Source organism: Benincasa hispida, chromosome 1 (assembly GCF_009727055.1).
Source record: "Benincasa hispida cultivar B227 chromosome 1, ASM972705v1, whole genome shotgun sequence".
Taxonomy (NCBI): domain Eukaryota; kingdom Viridiplantae; phylum Streptophyta; class Magnoliopsida; order Cucurbitales; family Cucurbitaceae; genus Benincasa; species Benincasa hispida.
Window position 1 is genome coordinate 25895678 of NC_052349.1, and position 23989 is coordinate 25919666.

At 32.4% G+C, this 23989-nt stretch overlaps 2 protein-coding genes across 4 annotated transcripts; one reads left to right on the forward strand and one right to left on the reverse strand.

The window, feature by feature from the left end:
• The first annotated feature begins 14504 nt into the window (after positions 1–14504).
• LOC120081130 (BAHD acyltransferase DCR) lies at positions 14505–17500 on the forward strand. The gene is made up of 2 exons (XM_039035807.1): positions 14505–15058; positions 16296–17500. The coding sequence occupies exons 1-2, from the start codon at positions 14585–14587 to the stop codon at positions 17178–17180; spliced, it is 1359 nt and encodes a 452-aa protein (XP_038891735.1). The 5' UTR covers positions 14505–14584; the 3' UTR covers positions 17181–17500.
• A 1171-nt stretch (positions 17501–18671) lies between these two features.
• Positions 18672–23599, reverse strand: LOC120081140 (sec-independent protein translocase protein TATB, chloroplastic). 3 transcript variants are annotated; one of them, XM_039035834.1, is made up of 6 exons: positions 23263–23599; positions 23023–23147; positions 20142–20201; positions 19893–20052; positions 19400–19563; positions 18672–19176 (listed from the first exon to the last, which is right to left on the reverse strand). In XM_039035834.1, the coding sequence occupies exons 1-5, from the start codon at positions 23579–23581 to the stop codon at positions 19415–19417; spliced, it is 813 nt and encodes a 270-aa protein (XP_038891762.1). In that variant the 5' UTR covers positions 23582–23599; the 3' UTR covers positions 18672–19176; positions 19400–19414. The 3 variants fall into 3 exon arrangements, with proteins under 3 accessions (XP_038891762.1, XP_038891753.1, XP_038891745.1); XM_039035825.1 differs by having other exon boundaries at positions 18741–19176; positions 19423–19560; XM_039035817.1 differs by having other exon boundaries at positions 18741–19176; positions 19423–19563.
• Positions 23600–23989: the final 390 nt, after the last annotated feature.

Consider the following 23989-nt stretch of genomic DNA (forward strand, 5'->3'; position numbering starts at 1 on the left):
AACCCTCAACGTCAAGCCTTAGTCGAGAGAGAACCCTTTTGCTTGATCCCTCAACGTCCTACGTGCACGTGGTATATACTAAGTACCGTCATACCTTGGGTACATTTGCTCGGATAACTTCCCTACCTTCAGTATCCGACTCATCATATTATCAAGCTCACAAATAACATTTGTAAATATAGTTTTCAAAAATAATATTGAAATGCCTTTAGAATACCTTCCTTACCTTTAGTATCCTTCTCAATATACTTTAAGAATACCAACACATATACTTACTAAACTTAGGTGTTTAAAACATAGTAGATTAAAGCATCATTAAGGCTTTAAACATCACTACTAACGCATGCTTCATATATTAGAAAATCGGATCCCTCTTGGTCCAGTGAGAGGGTGAGGCCCTTTGTTCAAGACCTGGATTTAGTACTTAAAAGAACAACTTTCTCCTATCCCTAAATCGGGTAGGCGTGAATTCCATCTTACACCCTATGTCTCCAGCTATCTACTCGGTCTTACCCTTGAAATGGGAGGCTTATTGAGCTGGCGCTGTTAAGCCAACCCTCACCCATGCAAATATAAGGATAATCCTAAATAGACAGGAGTTCATGTTAGCTCCGGATTAAGATCGAGTTACCTAGGTCATCTAAGCGAAACAATCAGTCTTAAATAGTAAACAACATTATAAAGTAAGAGTGACTTATTTCTTGGTCTGATCTTATACAAACTCATTGCATAAGACGCCCCCATTCCTCATATCAATACATGAACGAATTTGGATCACTTCGTTTGTAGTATCGTTACAATAACTTGTAACAACTATAGAGTAGGCCGCATTCAATAGTGTTACCAGAATAAGATACTAAACCTTAATCATGTACTATAGACCATTTTGGCTATTTACTTGAACTTTGATGCATCTTTATCTCTCTACATAAAGTTCAAGTATTCATATAATAGCCATGGATCATAATTTATTGGATTTAGACTTTATGAATGCAATTAATAGATTCAATATCTTTATTGAAAAAATGTTGAATAACATCTTTTATCGATAATAGTGTTTAATTTTTTACAAACTGCGAGTTCTATGATATAAAACCCAACACGGCGTTCACCTCCTCCCTCTGGTCCTGCTTCCAGGCTTCCTCCTCAATCCTTATTCGGGTGATAATACTCTCCAAGGAAAACTCCTTGGTCTTATGCCTCAACGTATTCTTAAAATTCTTCCACAAAGGGGGTAGTTTATCAATAATAACAACAATTTAGAACTGTTTGTCTTATGACATACCTTCAGTAATTATCTCATGAGCTATCTTCTGCAGTTCATGGGATTGGGCCTCCATAGATTTGTCATTCGTCATCTAGAACTTAAGGTAACGACTGACAGCATATTTCTTCGACTCAGTCTCTTCGGTTTCGTACTTCTTTTGCAGCGTATCCCAGACTTCCTTTGATGTCTTCATTGTGCTGTAGTAGTCATACAGATCATCAGTCAAACTATTTAATATAAAATTCTTACATAAATTTTTTTTCCTCCAGCTTTTTTTTATCTATTGTTTAGTTTGATCTTCTATCGGAACGGTTGGCTTATCCGTGGTATAAGTGTCGGCAACTTTCTTGACAGTAAGAAAGAACAACATCTTCTACTTCCACCGTTTGAAGTTCGCTCCTTCGGATCGGAATGGACGATCGAGGTTTGATGCCATGATATCATCGTTGCTTGTGAGGGCCATTACAAATTTGGCAGATGGAACCATATTAAATTGTTGGAAAAGGAAACCCTTAGACGATGAACTGGACAACATCGAACAAGCAAACAATCAGGAAATGACAGTCGAGCAAGGAATGAAACCTGCAAAATAGAAGCTCATAATAGGCTGAGTCGCGGATCTCGCTCTCTTTAAGATATTTCGCGACTCTCTCCAAATGTGTAAGCAGGTTAGGAATGCTGCCACGCCGTCCTCAAGATAAAACAACCCAAAAAAACCTCGATTGGAAATGCACTATAGCCGACCAGTAACTCACACCTTTAGACTGAATTGCTTGAAAACGAGAAAAATAGAAGGGAGTGATGGAGGAAGTGTTTGGAAGAATGGAAAAATGATATGTGGAAAACTGATGAGAGTTACGCCTCTTATAGGCCTGGAAGTCCAACTGTAGCGCTGAACTACGCCTCTGAATCTATCTTCTCACTCTCTACAAAACATGGGTATCCGTTAGGGCCTCGATCCATAACTCAAGGTTAAAGTATAAAAAGGTGTCTCCCTTCTCAAAATTTATCAATGTGGGATTCTCAACCAAGATTGATTCTCTTTTGTAAAATTTCACCCAACAATTGCAGCTGAGACCCTGATTGGTGACCGAACTCACGTGAAGGAGAAGAAGTTCAATTTTCCCCCTCTCTTTGGCACACTACACGGGGTATATATATAATATATATATATATATATATATATATATATATATATATATATATATATATAATATATATATATATAAAACCCTAATTCCTTTTCCTAATAAAACACAAATAAATCTCCAACTCCATATCTTATTTGGATTTCAAATATCCCTATGTTCCACATTTCTCTCCAAAACCAATTTCTCATATTCCCAATTCTTCTATTAATTAACTCGATTCTTCAAATCTTTTCCAATATATCAAAGTTTTCATGGACCTTTATATTAATATGGTTTTTTTTCAAAACTTATCAGAGAAATATGGTTGTTTTGAAACTTATTAGGGAAATATTGTTGTTTTGGGAGTTTGAGGCTAGAAAATCGAGGATTGAGGATTCGATTAATGTAGAGGCGAACGTTGAGAACTCGATAAACAAAGAAAAACTTGGAAACAATATGATATTAGGCATACATAAGTCGAAACTTCAACCCTCGACAAGGAAGATAAGGGGTGAAGGAAATCTCGCTAATTTTTGTGATGAGGACTCGCTCTAGAAAGAAATCTTGCTAATTTAGGCCGTCGAAGTTGAAGTTTCGACATACATGATAAGTGGGTGAAGGATCTCGCAATTTTGTGATGATAGGGTTGTCAAAGGTTGAAGTTTCGACATACATAAGTCGAAACTTCAACCCTCGACAAGGAAGATAAGTGGGTGAAGAAAATCTCACTAATTTTGTGATAAAGATCTCACTCTAGAAGGAAATCTCGCTAATTTTGTTGATTGAGGATAACATAGCTTGCTCTCTAGAAGGGAATCTCGCTAGAAATGTGGGCTGAATCTCGCTGGTAAGGTGAGCATCGCTAGAAAGACAGTTTGTTAAAGAAATACTTGAGGATCTCGTTCATGAGGAGGATCTCGCTCATAAGCAGGATCTCGCTCATGATTGTCTTCACTTTATTTACTTTCCATAGATATATATATATATACACACACATGATCAATGAGAAAAAAAGCTAATAATCATTAATGAAAAAATAACAACAATAACATAATTTTGTTACAACTAAGAACTATAATTGAGTAAGTTTAATGAAAGTGCATATATTAAAATTGACTATAATTGAATAAGTCTGAAAAATTATGGTCAACCTTGATTTTATTATCAAGTAAATTAAAAAAAGGTATGAGGTCCTATCACCATGCTGCCCTTGCTCCGATTCACCTGTGCGATTCCCTACATGCATTGATCGATTGATCTGATTCCCCTGCTTTGATTTCCTGCATGCATTGATGCATTCATGCCCCTCTGCCATAGCCTTAATGCCTCTTCAACCACCCCAAACCTGTGGGTCGAGTGTTCAACACTCAACCTACATCCTTTGAAACCACAATCCTCTTCATTTTTGCTCACCACTCCCTTGATAGCTCACTGCCCTTGATTTTGCTCACTCCTCTCTCCTTGATTTGCTCACTGCCCCTTCATAGCTCACTGCCCCCTCATTGTCTTCGAAAATAAGCCTTCGAAATCATCTTCCTCTCCTCCCATTTCCATTTCCATTTCTCTTCTTGTATTTCGTTTAATACAAATTATTCTCACACAATTATACTCGCTCGTTACTCTACCAAATTTTTATTTTTTAAGAATAATTATAAATTTTATTTTTGTTCTTAAATTATTTTTTTTATAGATTCTAATTTTTTTTTAAATTTTTTTGTAGTTGTTGTTAGATAAAAAATAATAGGCAAAAATGGTGAACGTTGTCACTTTGAAGGAAAAAAGAGAACTACCGTCAAATCTGTGAGTTGAACTTATGATATTTGAAAATTTTAGTTTATTCTTATGATATTTGATTTATTTAGTATTAACTTTGATGTTTATAGTGTTAGAATGTTTAGTTTATTGTTATGTTTAAGAAGTTGATATTTATAGTTTAATACAAAATTATTGTGATAGTTAACAAGTTTAGTATAGTTTCAAAATTTTAATATAGTTTGAAAATTTTAGTTTATTCATATGAAAATTATTGTTGTTATGTATGTGATTAAGTTGTATTTTCTAGTATAACTTTGAAAATATAGTTTAAAATACTTTGAAAAAAGTTTAATTTAATTTAATTTTTTATTTTGTATTAAATTTGAAAAAATAGTTTTAAAAAGTTTACCTCATTTTAATTTGAAAAGTTTAATTGTTGTTGTTATTTTTAAAAATAGTTATAAAAAGTTTAATTTATTGTTATGTTAAAAATAGTTATAAAAGTTTAATTTATTGTTATGTTTAAAAATAGTTATAAAAAGTTTAATTTGTTGTTATGTTAAAAGTTGATGTTCATAAAATTTTAAAAGTTTATGTTTTATAACAAAAAATTTAAATATTTTTTAATATACTTCTTATAAAAAGTATACTACAAAAATTGATATTTATCTTTTTTTTTTTTTTTTTTTTTTATTATTTTTAGAAAATGGCAGGCAAATGCTTAGGATTTTTGTTGTTTACAAATGGTAATATGATTGATGATATTGATGGAGTTGAGTATGACCAACCACCAGTGGGAGTTTTACCATAAATGTTGGATAGTGAAATTGTATTTGAACAATTCATTGAAATGGTTGGAATGTTACTTAGTGTAGATATGGGAGCAAATCAATAGAAATAATATATAGACATCCTAATCTAGAACCATCAGGATCAATAAGGTTTATGTCATTCTCTATTTCGAATGCACAAGCTATGAACTTGATGTTCTCAATGGCAATGCCAGTGCCAAATCTAGTGCATTTGTATGTAAATGTAAATAGGATAGGGGTGGATCCTGATACATCATTTAACCAGTTTGAAGATCCAACTCAATGTATCGACCCTGATCCGGAGTCAGTTGCATCGCCATGTGATAATGAAGATATGGCGGCTAACAACCTATATATAGACTTAGAACAGAAACGAATGACGAATTTGAAGAGTTAGATTTCGATGGTCGTGAACATGAGATGCTTTCAGATACATTCAATGATTTGGATATGAATGTTCTGGATAATATTCGGGAACATGACCCAATTGTAGCTCCTGTGGACATTGACAATACTCAATTATATAAATGGATGATTTTTCATGACAAGGAAATACTACAACACGCGGTCAAATGTTTTGCAATAAAGTGTCACGCACCATATGAGGTTGTTGAATCTACACTGACGATTTGGAAAATTCGGTGTAAGAAGTGGGAGGAAGGTTGCAAGTGGAGACTTCGTGTAATAAAGAAAAAATCGCATGGCTTGTTCGAGATCACTAAGTATGATGAGCAACATACATGTTTTTATTCAAAACTAAGTCAAAGTCATGTGCAATTGGATTCATCAATGATTGCATTGGAGTTCTGTGACGTCGTAAGAGAAAAACCATCTATCAATGTGGCATAACTGCAGTCCGACATCAAATCAAAGTTTGGATATCATGTTCCTTACCATAGGGTATGGGAGGGAAAAAGAAAAGCGTTGGCTAAAGTGTTCGGTGATTGGGATGAGTCTTACAAATTGTTGCCCAGGTGGTTATATATGCCCGGGAGATTTCCTTTTAAAGCGAGATCCTCATCACAAAATTAGCGAGATTTCCTTCACCCACTTATCTTTTATTGTATATTCAATTTTTTTCATTATAAAGTTGTACATTATTCTTTTAATTAAGTTGTACATTATTCTTCTAATTGAGAAACAAATATTTTTTAATTGAGAAATAAATATATATATATATTTTCAGATCATGGCTTTAAACCGAGGATCTGTTGATTCCGATGTTTTGTACGACCAGTCCATTCATCGATCATCTGTTGTATGGCGAGATCGTACTACTGGAGAAATATCTTGGAGGCATCGAGAGACAGTTCTCCAGTGCACTATCCCGCTCCACCCTCGAATACTACCGCTACTGCGCACATCTGGATTCTATGAGATTGCCAGATTAGGATATATTCAATTGGACTAGCATCTGATCATAGCCTTGGTTGAGAGATGGAGGCCCGAGATGCATACATTTCATATGTCTGTTGGAGAGTGCACTATCACTCTACAAGACATAGAAGTGTTGTTGGGGTTACCTGTTGACGGTGAGCCGGTCACCGGAGTGATGTACGATGACTGGTTAGAAGTTTGTCAATTGTACCTCGGTGCGACCCCACCTGCCGACAAGATTAAAGGATCGAGGTTAAGTTTCATATGGTTAGGGACACAATTTCGTGAGCTCGCAGATGATGTAGACGAGGAAACCGTCATAAGATATGCACGAGCATATATACTACAAATGATGGGTGGAAGTCTGTTTTCAGATAAATCAAGTCATTTTGTTCACCTGATGTTCCTGCCACTGTTAGCTAACCTCCATGATGCGGGACGGTATTCATGGGGTGGAGCATGTTTGGCATGGTTGTATAGACAACTATACAAAGCAACAAAACCTCAGATTCGAGAGATAGCTGGGCCTCTCATACTTTTGCAACTATGGGCTTAGGAGCGATTTCTAACAATGGCTCCACAACTACAACATGTTAATGATGCTTAATTAGTTGGACGAGCCTACGGTTCTTGGTATGTTGTTTTAATTCAATTTAATTTTTATATCACTGATCTAGTTGATTTAAATTCTAAATTATCAATTTGAAAATTTAGGTGGAGAGGCAAATTTTGTGTGACTAGGACAGCCACACATGTAGTCAGCCAGTATAGATATATGTTTGATTTGCTTCAATCTGAACAGTTACATTACACTGAACCTAATTGATTATTTTATACACATTTTTATTCTATTTGTCTTTAATATTCTCTAATATAATATTTTGTGTTTCAGGTTATTTGGGAGCCGTACAAAATTATTATGCATACTTTGCCTAATCTTTATACGAATGGCCAAAACATATGGTGGACGATGAGTTCTCTCATATGTTTTCACATTGGTGAGTGGCATCTTCCTGACAAGGTGATGAGACAATTCGGTTTTCAACAGGATGTCTCATCGCCTTGTAATACTGAACCCGTACTGCGTGATATTGACCTAAGGACTAGAGATTGGTCCGAAAAAGTTGCATATTTGGTAGTGCGATGGCACTATCGTGCAAGGTTTATTGCAGTGAGGGTTTCTCTTGAACAGTTTGACACAGATGTCACTCCAAAATATATTTATTGGTATAATAATATCACAAGGTGCTACGTCACTTATCCGGGAGCAGCTGTGGGTCATCTGGTAAATGAATGAATATTATCTAATTATTTTTTATTTAAATTTATTTTAAATATTGTCTAATTGTTTTATAATTCACAGAGATCTAACAACAGTAGACTCCGTGAGGTTGCGAATGATCCGAACCAGGTTCTTGCTATATGTAGTGACAACCAAAGCTATATGGAGAAAATTCATTATATGTACGATATCCCTATTGTTCTTCTACCAGCTCTTAGACGTAGAGGACTGTTCGGGAAGAGGCTGAGTTTGATGAGGTTGCACATAATGTGGAAGAGTTGCCCCCTATGATGCAGACGCAGAGTCAAACTGATTATGTTAATCTGATGATGATGATGCCAACATTTGGTTCAGGACATTATGACTCAGAGGCTGGTCCTTCGTCTTCATACGTGCATGGACATGATCGGGGTCGTGGAGAGCATAATGAATATTTATATTATGATGCGCCTGTAGAGGTACCAGAGCAACATCAAGAAGAACCCGAGCAACCTTAATTTCGAAGTCGACGACGACAATCAGCTCGAAATCAATGACGTCCGCCTTGTGGGACATATTGATTTTTGTAATTATTTTTATATAAATGAGATATTTAATTTACATTTTTTTAAATTTTTATGAGATATTATTTTTTTAATTTATTCTTTTTAGAGTTTAAATAAAATAATAAATTATTTTTATAAAATGGAAATTTTTTTAAAAAAAAAAAAAGGAAGGAAGAAAGGAAGAGAAGGTGGAATGTGTAATAATTAGAAAAGGAAAAAAAAAAAAAAAAAGAAAATTTGTACGGATGACCCAAAAATTGAAGTGTACTCTCGCTCTCTATAAAAATCTCGCTATCTCGCTCTCTCTCTCTTACTCTTCCTCTTTCTTACTCTCTCCCAATACAAAATTTCATTTTGGGCAATGACATCAGCAAGGTCAAGGATTCAAAATTCGACCAAGGTATTCGACCTACCTTGGTCGAATTTTGAACCCTCGAGTTATTACAATATATATATATATATATATATTTACAAATAGTTTGAAAACAACAATATTTTCCTAAATAGTTTCTAAAAGGACAATATCCGTTTAATTTTCCCCAAAATTCACTATTACTTTAAAATTTAAATCAAGTTATCTCATCACAACAATTTAGTCTAAATTTCCTTCAAACAAAGTCCAATATCCAATTTTATTTATCCAACTTTCTTTAAATTAAATTCAAATCTCCAAATTTACCAATACCACTTAAATTAATTATCTTACCTCCCAAATTATATTTTAACATCAAATTAATAAAATAATGGTCGATTACTTCCAGATAATTTAATAAAAATTACTAGAATATCACTAGATCAAATTGATTTGTACCGAATAACAAACAAAATATCTCAAATAAAGACCAAAATTCATTAAATATTTTCATGTCTTACATATCTTTTATATATAACACCTAATTCAAAAATAAAGTTAAATAACATCTTTGAAAAATTTGACACAGAAATAAAATTACAAAACAGATACTTTAGTCCTCAAAATAGACCCATTATAAAGTTTCTTGTCGTGGAATCTTCATCTAACATTGATCCTAAAAAATAAAAAAACAAAATGAAAACTTATATCAATAACTTTGATAACAAAAAATTATAAAACACAATTGATAAACTGATATTAAGTATAACATGTAGAACAAGAACTACTTGACTTATATATATAAACACAAAAACATCTATACTTATAAACTTTATCATTCTACTTTTTTCTACTATTGACACAAGAACAAGCTGCACTTAAAAAACTATATGAAATTGACATATATGTATATCAAAAATCTCCACAATTGAAACAATAAAACCATCTCACCCTACATTTAAGATAAAGAAAACATCTCAATCCACGTTTAAGACAAAGATAACAACACCTAAACTTATAAACTTTCAAACGACAATCTCACCCTACATTTGTTTCATTTTTGTTGTGTTCTTTAGGCTTTTTCAAATCGTTGTAAATTTAAATACTTCACTCAACCTTTGTTCCAATCTACTCACAAAACACAAAATTCCCCCGAAATTAAATACTTGAGTTCATTGATATGGAAATCAAAAGTTTTGGAAGTTTTTTAGATACCTAAGGGTTACTATAAAATACTTTCTTCGAAGGAAGAAAAAAAAAGGAACAAACATTTAAAGAATTTAAAGTAATGAAAACAAGATTTCTATTGACAAGTTCAAATTTAAAACAAGTAATTCTCAAACAGAAAAAGTGCATAGAAGAAACAAAAACAAGAATAAGAGTTGAGTCACGTTGCCAATTCTAAGGAGGCGTGTTTCGTTTAATTTTAAAAATAAATTATTCTAAAAAGATTAAAATGTTTGATAATCAATCAAAATATTTTTTTAGACATTTTTAAAGTATATTGTAAACATTTTTTTATTAAAAAATGGTTTAAATAAAAATAATTTCTTTGAAAAGCATATATTTTTTCTCTAGTCAATTCAAACGGCCTGACATTTACCCCAATGTTTTAAGCTTGAGGTTTCTTCCTCACTTTGATGACCATCAAGAGAAAAATAGAGATGTCTACGGGACGAGACCGGGATGCCATTCCCCATTTCCGTCCCCGCTCCCCATTTTATTCTCCATCCCCGTGAAATTCCCCACGGGGATCGGGACGAGGATTCCCCGCAAGGAATTTTTTCCGTTACCTTTTTTTTTGTAAAATGACAATTAATTTAAATCATTAAGATAAGCAAATTTTAATTAAATAATTAACTTTATCACTAAATTGTTTATTATGGTTAGTTTTATATGACAATTTAAACTTAAAAATAAATTACTCAAATTTTGGCCTAAAAAAACTAATTAATTTTTTAGTAGAAAGAAAAAAATATAAATCAAATTATTCACATATATAATCTAAATTTAAACATTCAATTTAAATATGTTCATTATCTTTCCCAATAAATAATCAAATTTAAAAATTAAATGTAATATTTATATAATAATAATAATAATAACATAATATTAGATAACTATACTAAATAAATAAGTAAAAGCTAATCGGGGCGGGGTGGGGCGGGGTAGGGGCGGGGAGCCGTCCCCGTTTAGCTAACGGGAAATTTTTTCCCTCATTCCTTGCCTAATCGAGGAACCTACCCCATTCGAGGTAGGATCCACTCCGCCTAGAGAAATTGGACCTCTCTAGAGAAAACCCTCATAAAAACAAAAATAAAAAATAAAAAATAAAAGATAGGAATTTCCCACAACTTATTATGGGGATTTACAAAACCCATTTCATCATTATCCATTTTATTACCGAAGTTCGAAAAGAAAAAAAAGTGCTTTATTAAGTATCCAAATCGAATTATTTTGGTTTAATTTGATCTCTTTTGGTGACTATTTCGTTTTTCATTATTCATTTTTTAAAATTAAATCTATTTTATTCATTTCTTATCATGATTTGCATCTTTCATAAGTATAATGGTTAAATTCTTAACAAAATTCCAAAAACAAAAATAATTTTTTAAAAATCAATTTTTTTAATTTTCAAAATTTGACTTCTTTTTTAAACCATTGGTAAAAAGTATATAACAAAGAAAGAAATTAGAGATGGAAAAATGTCTTTAAGCTTAATTTTCAAAAACATAAATTCAAAAACCAAATCATTATCGGGCCTTTGTTATCTAATTTTTACAATATTTTAAAAAATCAAGCCAAGTTTTGAAAACTAATTAAAGTAATATTTAAAAACTATTGTTGTTTTTGTAATTTGGTTAAAAATTCAACTCTTGTACTTAAAAAATATGCAAAACATTATAAGAAATTGAGAAATATTTTTTAAAAAATGAAATGATTATCAAAACGAAATCTAAATTAATCTCACACAAACTTTCTCACTTCCAAGGTTACATAATAAAAGTTTCAAAATAGAACCTTAAAGGAGGTTATATCACTCATATTTTAGCTTTAACAACAAAACATAAAAGTGGGTATTTAATTAACAATTAGTTTAATCCAAGTTTGAAATTGCAAGATTTAGAATTGGTATGAAAGGGTCAAAATACCAAATATTGATTGGCTTATTTATCAAAATAGATTTTGACTCACATTGATTTAACTAAGAGCCTATAACTACTTTTGTGGCTATAGGAAGTTAGGAACTAAAACAAGGAGCCTCACTTATTGCTTATATTAATGCCAACCTCTTTGTGGGCTTTGCACATTAATGTTGGAAAAATACACATGTGGGACATTTTTTTTTTTTTTAATTAATAATAATGACAAGGTAAAATATATTTTTAATCCTTTAAATTTGAATTTAAATGTCTATTTTGGTCTTTAAACTTTTAAAATAGACACTTTTAATTCCTTGAATTTAAAAAAATGTTCAAAATATTTCTTAAATTAATTTAATGGTCAGTTAGGATAATTATAGCTTGGTGACTTGGCAAATTATGTAATTATTTTATAAATAATTTCACCATCTTCTTTGAAGAAAACATCAACACCCACTTTTCAATTAATTCTGTTTATTACATCTAAAATCTTTTTCACATCTTTGCTAAAATGAGCCATTTAAGAAAAACACCCTATATTAATTAAAAAGATACTCATTTACCCTCCTTAACTTTTAGATTGTATCAATTTAAATCTTTAAGTTTTATGAGTGTATCAAATTACATTTTCTATTACATTTTTTGTTAGGATAAACATCATGTGAGACTAATAATTTTTATCAATTAAACCTCTAAACTTTTATAAGCTAATTTAGACTCTCAATTAAGGTTTCCTTTTGAAAATTATCCATGCATCAATTATAATCGTTCACTTTATTTGTCCGACATTTGAAAAAGTTTATACACGTCTAAGAATTGAATGTATGCACGATTTTCAATCCTAATCTTATTAAAAGATCTCAATTGATTCACTTATAACAATTTAGACGTTTAGTTGTACAATTATCTGTTCCGTACGATACTTTTTTTTATTAAGTTTGAAGAAGGTATAAGTTGACACAATCATAAAAATTCAGTATCTAAATTGATACAATTATTAGTTTTGAATTTAAATAGATATGAACTCCAAAATTTAGAAGTATAAATTGATATTTATCCTATTTATTGAGTAACAGTATCACTAAGTCGAAATTTTGAGTAACCAAATAACTAATATTATGTTTATTTACAAACTTTTAAGTGAGAGGCAGTCTTATTTTCTAAAAATTTAAAATGTATTAGAAAAGATTGATGAAGATATTTTTTCCCAATGTGTTCTCTTACCTTTATCCTTAAAATTGAAAATTGAAAATCTTTAACATCCTTACCCTAACATTAATCTTTTGGTTTTTCAAAAAAGAAAAGATGAAAATATTATGTCAAAATTGAGCAAATATTATGTTAAAATGGAACAAATTGACATGATTTTCTTTTCTAAAAGTTGAAGGTTTAATCCTCCATTATGTAATTATTATATTAATAAAGGATGAAAAATTATTCTAACTGCTATCCCAATAATACAAGGTCAGCTCCATAAGACCTAAAATAAAATATTAAAGAAATATTGGTACTATATGCATATATATATATATATATGCCACTCAACATTTGGGACCATATCTTATATTTATATAATTATATTCTTAAATCTTAAATTAAAGAAAGGGACTAGTCCAACTATTTGATTTTTTAAAATATATAAATATATATTTGAATACAAACAAACAAAATCATTTGACAGAAGTCTCAATGGCTTCCTTTGATACTCTTAATTAAATAAACTAGCACATAGCTAAATTGAGAAATTAAATTCAAAGGAAAATAGATTAAATATACAAATTATAAAAATAACCCTATATTAAACCTAAGAAATTCAAATAAATGGGTGGCTTCCATTTTATATGTATGCCAAATTAGGAAGAGCTTGTGGCTTATTAAAGAAGGCATTGCCTTTTGCTAAAACCAAAATAAATTCATCTCAACTAAAACCAGGCATACACCCTCCAACCACTTGTTTGGTTAAATTTTTTCACAAGTATTTGCAATTTTAGACCTCCCTTTTCCATCTTTGCCCTTCAAATGCAGAGGTGTGGCTTTAACACAAGTCAATTATTAAAATTTAGCCTCTACTCTAACCATTTTGTTTTTAATTTTATCTTTTTGAAAATTTTACTTGCTTTCACATAATTTTTTGGTAATTTTTTCAGTTTTCTAACAAACATATTTAAATTCTAAGAAAATTTTCAAAAGCTAAAGTCTCATTTGATTATTATTTCATTTTTAATTTTTGAAATTTATGTTTGCTTTTTTCCTAATTTTCTTATCATGATTTTCGTTTGTATTAAATAACATTTAAATTCTTAGTAAAAATCTAAAAGCAAAAACAACGTAGTTGTTAGTTTTCAAATTTTGATTTATTTTTTTAAAAAAATAAGTAAAAAATAGACAACATAACATAAAAATTTAAAAGTGAAAATAGAGTTTATAAATTTAAATTTCTAAAAACTAAATGTTAATCAAACGGGTCTACATTTTTTTTAGTTTTCTAAATTTAGCTTTGCAGTAAAATAAGAAAATTATAGGTAAAAATAAAGAAGTAGTAAGCTTAATTTCAAAAACTAAAAATTGAGAATAAGATGGTTATCAAACAAGATGAGAATCAAATTATTTGTCAAATTCAAGCTTCTATCTAAATGAAAAAATGGATCCCAATGGCTAATTATTAAGTTTTTTTCTGCCACCAAGAGAGAGGCCATGTAATTTCTCAACTTCCATCTAGCTAAAGCCAGTGGGGTTCTCAACTTTCAAGGCACACATTAATATGTCACAACTGCCCCTATGAATCCCATAAATGCACTGCCAACCATATTACTTACTTTGTTTTCTTTATAAACTCTTTAGATCTTTGGTCTTCTCTTCACACCCTCAAGTAATCTCTAACTCATTTTGCTGCATTTTTGTTTTTGTTCAACATAATTTCCATGGCAGGTGATCTCAATGAAGCTGTGAAGAAAGAGGAGGCAGGTTTGAAGGTGAAAATCATAGGCAAAAGCCATGTCAAACCCAACAAGAAACTTGGTAAAAAACACTGTCAATTGGTCACATTTGACCTCCCCTATCTTGCCTTCTACTACAACCAAAAGCTCCTCCTCTATGGTGACAATGGCGGCGAGGTGAAGTTCCCTGAGACCGTAGAGAAGCTGAAGGATGGTCTCGAGACGGTTCTCGAGCCGTTTCATCAACTTGCTGGGAGGTTGGGCAAGGATGAGGATGGCATTTTTACAGTTCAGTATGACGATGATATGGAAGGCGTCGAGGTGGCCGAAGCTGTCGCCCATGATGTTGCCATAGCTGATTTGGTGGCAGAGGAAGGTACAGCCACCCTTAAGGAGTTGATTCCTTACAATGGGATCCTGAACTTGGAAGGACTACAGAGGCCATTGCTGGCTGTTCAGGTAAAATAGAAATTAAATACTATTTTGGTTGATATTTGGAGTGCAAAAAAAAAAATTGAAAATCTGAAAAATCAAACCGATTTACTGGTTTGGTTTGGATTTTTAGTATAAAATTAGACATATTGATTTGTATTTGAAAAATAAAAAATGATTTGGATCGATTTTTTATTAGAAAAATCAATCAAAACCAAACTGAAGGTATATAATATATATAATGGAGCATATATGTTTATCATTTTGGTATCTTTTAATATTTTAATTATTAAGAAGCATGTAAATTTGTTGTTTAGAAAAAAGATCAATTATTATGAACCATATATGTTTGTTATTTAGAAACGTACCAAGAAAACAAAATGTCCAATTTCAGTTTATAGAAGAAAAAAAAATAAACCCAATTTTAATTTGAAAGTGGTGAAAATGACACATTCAAAAGAAAGGTGGAAATAAAAAAAAAATGGAAGACAAAAATGAAAATGCAAAAAATTGAGAACTAAACTAATAATAAACTAAACCAAACCATTGATTTTGTTCTTTATTGGACATAAGTTTGTATCTCTTCTTATAACTAATGGGTTTAGTTTGGTTTTTAATTGGCCTTAAAACGGAAAAAACCATATTGACACTATCACTCGTAATTGTTGTACTTCAATAAATCTTAAATTTAGTTTTCAAAGTTAATTCTTACTGAAATTGATTAAATAATAATAATAATTTTCATACTGATAAATACAATATGTGAATATGTTTTCAAAAGTTATAATAAAAATGTTAAAATATAACAGAAAGTTTTTTTTTTTCAAAAATCAACAATAAATTAGCAACTAACACTATATTTAAGTATAGGGACTAAAATGGGATAAATGAAAGTAAAAGACTAAAATTGAACTAAAAAAACATATTTTACCAAAAAAAAAAAAGAAGGAAAGAAAATCACTTCCATGCAGATAATAAATTCTTTTTTTTTTTTCCTTTTATTTTTACTAAGCTCTTTTTAAGATACCATATAAATTGACATGTGTTTTATCTTTTCTTTTATTAATAAACTGAATTTTGAATACCTTTGTTATTCTGGCTTCCAAGAGTTGCTGATCCCTGAGGCAATATAGTATCATCACGAAAGTGGGCCTGGGCCCACTCGTTCAACGGTCCAAGCTCATAACAAAATAGTTGTAATTGACCCATGGATCAGCCTTAGACGGCCCACTAACACCATATGCTGTTTCTTTTTTCCGTCTAGATAACCAAGCTTAAAGACGGAGTCGCGATGGGGTGCGCGTTCAATCACGCCGTACTTGATGGAACCGCCACGTGGCATTTTATGAGTTCATGGGCTGAGATCTGCCGCGGGGCCCAGGACATATCCGTCCCTCCATTTCTCGAGCGTACCAAAGCGCGTAACACACGAGTGAAACTCGACATATCCCTTCCACCGGAACCCGCCGCCGCTAATGGCAATGCAGCGGCGGCGAAACCGCTAAAGGAGAAGGTCTTCAAATTTACAGAAGCGGCCATTGAAAAGATCAAATCAAAAGTGAACTCAGCAAATCCACCATCGAACGGCTCAAATCCATTCTCCACTTTCCAATCACTGTCCGTCCACATATGGCGCCACGTCACCCAAGCTCGAAACCTAAAACCAGAGGACATCACCGTCTTCACCGTCTTCGCAGACTGCCGCAAACGCGTCGATCCGCCAATGCCAGAGAGCTACTTCGGAAACCTAATCCAAGCTATATTCACCGGCACCGCCGCAGGACTACTACTGATGAATCCGCCGGAATTCGGCGCTGGAGTGATCCAAAAGGCAATCGTTTCACACGACGCAGCGGCGATCGATCAAAGGAACAAAGAATGGGAGAGCGCGCCGAAGATCTTCGAGTTCAAGGACGCCGGAATGAACTGCGTGGCAGTGGGGAGTTCGCCGAGATTTAAAGTGTACGAGGTGGATTTCGGATGGGGAAAACCGGAGAGCGTGAGGAGTGGATGTAATAACAGATTCGATGGGATGATGTATCTGTATCAAGGGAAGAGCGGAGGGAGGAGCATTGATGTGGAGATAAGCTTGGAGGAAGAAGCAATGGCGAGGCTGGAGAAGGATAAGGAGTTTGTTACAGAGATTTAGGGTTTCGCAGTGGTTGAATAAAGTGGAAGAGGAGGGAGTTGGAAATGATGATGATGATGGGATTTTGAATTTCTCGGGGAAATTGCTTTTTTTTTATATATATATATATATTGTTATTATAATATTTATGTCACTTTTTTAAATTGGGGAAAGGCATTCCATTTTTATTTTAAGAATGAAATTGGAACTTTATAAGTTACAAGACAGCCAAGCCGAAGCAAGTGGTGGATAGATATATCGCCGGGATGAAATGAAACTAATTATCTTTTTTCTTTTTCCTTTTTTTTAATTATAAATTTAATCTCTATAATTTAGAAAAATTGTATAATTTAGTCCTTATGATTTTAAAACTTCATCAATAGTCCCTATAATTTAAACTTTAGTATCTATCCTTTGATAAAAGTTCTCATAAATAGTTCCTATAATTTGATAAAAGTTCTCATAAATAGTTCCTATAATTTGATAAAAGTTCTCATAAATAGTTCCTATAATTTGATAAAAGTTCTCATAAATAGTCCTAATGTAAGAACAATTTGTGAAGGTTTTTATTATATTATAGAGACCAAAATCTGACATTCTTCAAATCATAAGAACCAAATTTATAATTGGTTAAAAACACTTTTGTTGCTTGAACTTTCATAAAAGTACTAATTTAGTCCTTGGATTATAGTTTATAACGATATTTAATCTTTATACTTTCAAAATTCAAGGATTAAGTTCTTACATAGTAAAATTTAGGGATTAAACTTTAAAGTTCAAAGTTTAAGGGCTAGATTTTTACTTTCAAAATACAAGTTTTAAAGTTCAAGAATTAGATTCTTATATAGTAAAGTTTAGGGACTTAATTGTTACAAAATTGATAGTACGAGGACTAAATCGTTACAATCCAAAGTTCAAAGACTAAATTGTTTCTTATATGAAACTGTAGGGACTAAAAGTGATTTTTAATTTTTATAATTTAAGTTTTTTTTTTTTTTGTTATATTACTTTTTTTTATTAAAAAAAAAAGATTAAAAGTAACTATGAATAAAAACTGAAAAACCAAAAAGGACAAACATAGACCTTCCTATTTGCAAATTTAAAACTTTGGAAATTTATTTTAAAGAGTTGTTGAATTAGTTTTGTTTTAAAAGTTATTTTCATATAGCTTCTTCTTCATTTTCTTCATTTTCTTAGTTTATTTTTAATTTTTAAAAACACTAGTTAACTGTCATGTAAGATAACTAATTTCACTTCAAATCCCAAATATAGACCTTCCTATTTGCAAGAATTCTTAATTGATGAGTTATGTATGCCTGTATACAAAATTGCATCGAACGATGAAGATTTTGTTGTTTAAGTTTTTGTATTTTTTTTCTGGGGTAGAGAGATTGAGGATTGAGTGTAATAGGAATGTAGGAATTTGAATGTAATCACCATCTTAGTTAATTCATTAGGCTCATCCTCTAAAGATTCAATATACAGTATTTTGAGTGCTTTCTCAAAATAGTATAAAGAAATTGTATTATAATTCTAATAAAAAATTCCCCCCTCCTTTTGAAGAGGGCGAATACAAGTAGAAGTCCAACTCATGATCTATTAGACAAGGTAAAATGTTTCAATCATCGAATTATGTTTAGATTGATAACCACCTTGGATATAAAGGAATTAAAATCCATGGAAGAAACTATATGAAAAGAGGAAGGAATTCTAATTAGTAATCCAACAAAAATCATCTTACCCAATGCCTAGAAACTAGTTAAGTTCCAATAAAATCACTTCTCTCACATGAGGTTCAAACACTAAACACATATTTTCTAAATTGGCCACCTAAAGAACATGTTGTATCACCATCCAATCAATTGATGAAACAACAAATGCCCCTTCATCCAAAATCTCTAATAACTTTATGACTCAGTACCAGGGGGTCGGGGAACTGAGGCAGGTGATTCCTCAGCCTTACCAGTTCCAAGATTTTGGAGTTCAGGAGCTGCCGTGGTAGGTTCTTCGATGGTTCCTGTTACAAGTTCATATATGTCAAAGTGATGGGCGGGAGAGAAAATGAAGATCACGCTAGAACCATTTGGTTTTTTATTTTTTAAAAATTAAGTTTATAAAAACTACTTTTACCTATTGGTTTTTATGTTTGTTTTTAGAATTTGACTATGAATTCAAATGTTTAGTTAGGAAAAATGAAAATTATGATTAAGACCAAAAACCAAATGGTTATCAAATGGAACCTTAGAGATTTGATTTTAGCAACCTTCAGGCTGTACTTGGGATCCACTCTGGCTTTCTGCTGCAAAATTGGTTTGGAGCTGATCTTGAGCGTTCAGCTGCTCTTCTGTAACCTTTAGGTACTCTTCAGAGGTATAAGCTTTGCTTGCCGATGAAGAATCATCTGCTGTTTAAATACATAAGAAAACAATCTCTTTCATAATCGTATCATAATTCAGGCTGACAGAATGATGATTCTATAACCCAACTGATTGTCTCGTTCATAACATTTGTAGACACGATGCCCAACAGGTAACCAATTCTATTTCACGCTCTCGATCTGGCTTGGTTTGACAATAACGTTGTTTTTGTTTTCTGTTTTCAAAAGATAAGGCTGCTTACGAATATTTTTCCCCATTTGTCATTCTACTTTTCTATGTAGCTTTAAAATATTTTCTATAATACAAGTACCGGTAACAGATAAGAATATGGATGATAAACAAATTAATCACTCACTTGGTTCAGCTACTGCAACAGACTCTTCGGCTTTAGGAACAGGTGGTGGGTCTGAGTAGGTATTCAATTTGCTTGAGTTGTATGAGCTGTTGACTGAACTCGAGATTTCATCGAGACCAATTTCTCGCTCAAGCGAGGTCTTGAATTCTCTAGAAACGTCCTATAGACATAAATCAAGAACAAAAAATTACAATAAGAAGGTTTCTAAGAAGTTATACTGGAAAATCTCAAAAACTGAAGTATAACTACCTGAAGTTCTCTTATAGTGGGTTGAAATGCACGTAAGGTCTTCCCCAAATTTCGAGCAACCTGCATATAAATAAGTTAAGTCAACTAAATTCAAGTCCAATGAAAATACTTGCTAATATCTTTTACGTTAAATCTTCTAAAAAATTTAACAAAAACCTGTCCAAATGGTTTCCGGTCTTTTGTTAGACTTGGTAATCACTATCATTTCAAGATTTTTTATTTTTTTTTTTAATGATGCGAAGTCCTAGATGCTCTCAATAAAAAACAAATTCCCTTTTGTTTGATGGTTAGGATAGTTAAATTTTCAAAACAAAACTTGAGGTTGATCTATTTTGGAATCCAGTTCCAAGTTCAATGGATAACCTTACTTGAACAAGATTTTTTCTTCCTAAAGCTTCAAGTTCCTGGAGGCCTAACGCTATACATGTTTTGATTAAAAAGAAGATTTTTAGAATTTCCACTCAGGCAGAACGCAATACATGTTTGGATTAAATGGCAAGATTTCCAGGACTTGTCGTCTTCCCCAGCCAATACCTTGGAAGTTTACAAAAAGAGATCCTAATGGGTTGAAAATGAGAAAAGAAAGTGACAGACAACCTGTTTGGACTACAAAGCCAGCAAATAAGATTCGTTAAATTTGATCATTCACCATCCATAGTCCATAGATCTTCAAGTACATAATGCTGCCGACTTCCAGATGAGCAACAACATTCCTTTGATCTTAACAGTCAGAAGAGCAAATCAAAATCATTCCAGTCTAACAAACCTAAACTATGAAACCGCAAGCATTCTCCATCCAAAGTTAAGAATATTGTAGGCGACCTAGGAAACCGACAGCGAGGTTTTTTTGTAACATGAACCTGCCATAAACATATTTGATTGCCACAGAGGTCAAAGCTCAGAATATTAAAATCAAGAAGTATGAAACACCAAAGAAAAAGGATTTTCCATCAGCCTTTCACCCATAATCTGTGCAGCTTCATCTTAGACTTGGAGATAGAGGAATCAGGGGAAGTTCCAAAAGTATTGTCTTATATAATTGCATTCTCAAATCATTACCTTAGCCGCCAAGGAGCAGCCCTGCTGAAGCTATGGGATGTTTTGGGGAAGTTTCTTAAGTTCTTGAGTTCCAGCATCCAAGTGGAAAGCTCAATCTCCTGAAGGTTACATTGGGTGCACAGGGCTAGTAGTAGGATGGACCCAATACCATGGATATATAACTGGATTATAATCTTTTTACAATGAGACGGGGTTAAGGGCCCAAGGGTACCCTTAATCCTCACTAACATGCATTCTTTTAAGACTGCACATTTATATTTATAACAACAAATTTTTTAATATCGTTAAAATATTAATCTCCACATTTCAAATGGTTTCAGTCTCAAAATTTAAAGTTACTCTGACCTTTTTATATATCAGCGTCGCACAAAATTCTTTATAAAACTTTTACCACATAAAAGACAAAGACAGTTATCTCATTTCTCAGCACTTCAAATATGACATCGTGATATAAGTAATAACTGATAGAATCCTTTCAGAGAAGAGTTCCTTATCACTCCCTGATTTTGAAGTTACTAAAACATGAGCTCAAGTCTTTTCTTCCCAAGGAGTTTCTATATACTTAGGTACATGCCCCCTTAAGTTACTCTTTCTTTCTTTCTTTCTTTCTTTTTTAAATATCTACGAGTGTTCAGACAAGAGATACACCTCAATTATTCTCACAAGACAATTGTTTAACTTTGCTGCATTTGGTTGTCAAGATAACTCATAGGATATTAAATCTTAGGTATAAGTGATCACTATGACTTCATTGAGGAAAAAATGAAAGAATACAGGGGCATTTTAAAAAAATCCCTATGAAACCCCACTAAAGAAAGGGGGTCTAGCTGAGTAGAAGTTTGCCTAGAGAGTAATTACAAAAAATATTTGAAACTGAATCCAAAAGAGAAGCATGAAATCTCACTAAGGACCAAATCTCATTAGGGACCCTTTCCACACCTCTAAACACTCCCTTGATTTTCTCTCCCGCGAAGATCCCACAAAAAAGCACACACCCAGACAAACCACAAAAAACGACCTCTGTATCTAAAAGGCAGATGAGAACTCATTACCTCTAAGCCATTTACTATTTACGATAGCTCTTGTGTCACTAGGCTAACCCATGTTGATTACGCGTTAAGCCTCCTTAAGTTACCAACAAACCAAGTGATAAGAGTGCATCCAATACATGGGATTTCCCCTAAAACACTTTAACATATACACACCAATGATTGAAAGCCTATTAAAAAAATTAGGAAACTACCCTTCTTGTCATCAACAAGAATACAACATACTTGTTATGGGTGATTTTAGACTAAAAGGTATAATCGTCACAAGAACGGAGAAAACAAAACTAAGAAAATAATAGAATCAGGGCTAGCATCGGTACCCAAGGCCGGAGTGGACCTGAACAGAAGAGTTGACTTCGACCAAGAAAGAAAATGTTAATTTTGGCATCAACACTACTTATTCCTCCACAGTGGCTCAAGACAATAAAGACTAGAGTATTAAGGTAAGTGAAGTTTCATGTTGCTATTTCAAACTTTGATCAACAGCCACCAATTCCAAAACCTAACAGAATACCTTAAACGAGATGACATCTAATTTCTGAACATAATTCTATCATTCTGACAACGGCGCACCTTTTGCCGCCGTCAAGAAAACATCCAACAAGAAAATAGACAAGGTTCTTGACGATTATTCATCCAGTAAAACGTTGGCAGAATACTTCAACCAATGTTCAGATTCAGCACCGAGTTAAAACGTTTAAACAAAAGAAACACATCTGAAGCAGCCAAATATCTCCAAAATTTCAGTCATCTACATGATTTATATAACTAACCTCAGCAAGACCCTTGGGACCAAAGACTAACAGAGCCACTACCCCAATAACCAGTGCCTCGGGAGCTCCAACCCCAAACAAAGATGCAAAAACTGCTTTCCCCTTAGGAATTCTTTTCCTTCTCTCTGCGACAACACCATTTTAGAGCAAATGAAAAAAGGAAAAAGATCAATAAACACATAATTCAAACAAATATGATAAAGTATTTGAACCTTTGATCATCAAAACGAATATCCATACCGGGAAACTTTCCTCCGTTAGAGATACCCAAATGCTTTAAACCATTCCATGGAGAGAAAAGGCCGAGACCCAGTGGGAAATTACACAAGGAGAGACGAAATTTGGGGGTTCTGGGGTATAAGATGGAAGAGGAAGGTGAAGTGGAAGGTGCAGGTCTTGAGCAAGCAGAAGAGGAAGATGGGGAAAATGGGAATGTGGAAACTGAAAATTTGGAAGCCATGATTATGAGAACAACCATGAACTGGGGGAGACCCAGCAAACAGATAGTCGCTAATTTGGACACTGCTTCAGTCCCTTCTGATTCGCCATAGCCTTGCATTTTTTTTATTTTTTTTAATTGTAAATTGTAATTTTATTTTTTCAACTTGTAAATTTTACTATAAATATATATTCGTTTCGAAATTTATTAACAAATTATCAATCGCGACTTTCTTGAAATTTTTATTCCCTATCCAAAATGGCTTTCGTTTAAATTTGAGATAAGAATAATACCTTCTTTTTTTTTTTTTTTTACCTAGGTTTGGCTTTAAATTTTTTTCATTTTTTTGTTTCAATTTAATCATTAAATTTATAAATGTTATAATTTTATCTTCGATATTTAAATTTTTTATTTCAATTTGATCATTGAATTTCAAGATTTTTTGTTTAACTTCAATTTTTCATTAATATTTGTTTTCATCAATTTCTATTAATTAATTAAAAATAATTATGAAGTGAAATTTTAAAT

What these genes read in the sequence shown, in the direction of transcription:
- LOC120081130 (XM_039035807.1), top strand. Translation starts at nt 14,585, where the DNA reads ATGGCAGGTGATCTCAATGAAGCTGTGAAGAAAGAGGAGGCAGGTTTG. An exon ending in GGCCATTGCTGGCTGTTCAG is followed by an intron (nt 15,059 to 16,295) that starts GTAAAATAGAAA and finishes TTTTCCGTCTAG; the next exon opens with ATAACCAAGCTTAAAGACGG.
- LOC120081140 (XM_039035817.1), bottom strand. Translation starts at nt 23,581, where the DNA reads ATGCAAGGCTATGGCGAATCAGAAGGGACTGAAGCAGTGTCCAAATTA. An exon ending in GTCCCAAGGGTCTTGCTGAG is followed by an intron (nt 20,202 to 23,022) that starts GTTAGTTATATA and finishes ATTTATATGCAG; the next exon opens with GTTGCTCGAAATTTGGGGAA. An exon ending in ATCCCAAGTACAGCCTGAAG is followed by an intron (nt 19,177 to 19,422) that starts GTTGCTAAAATC and finishes AACTTGTAACAG; the next exon opens with GAACCATCGAAGAACCTACC.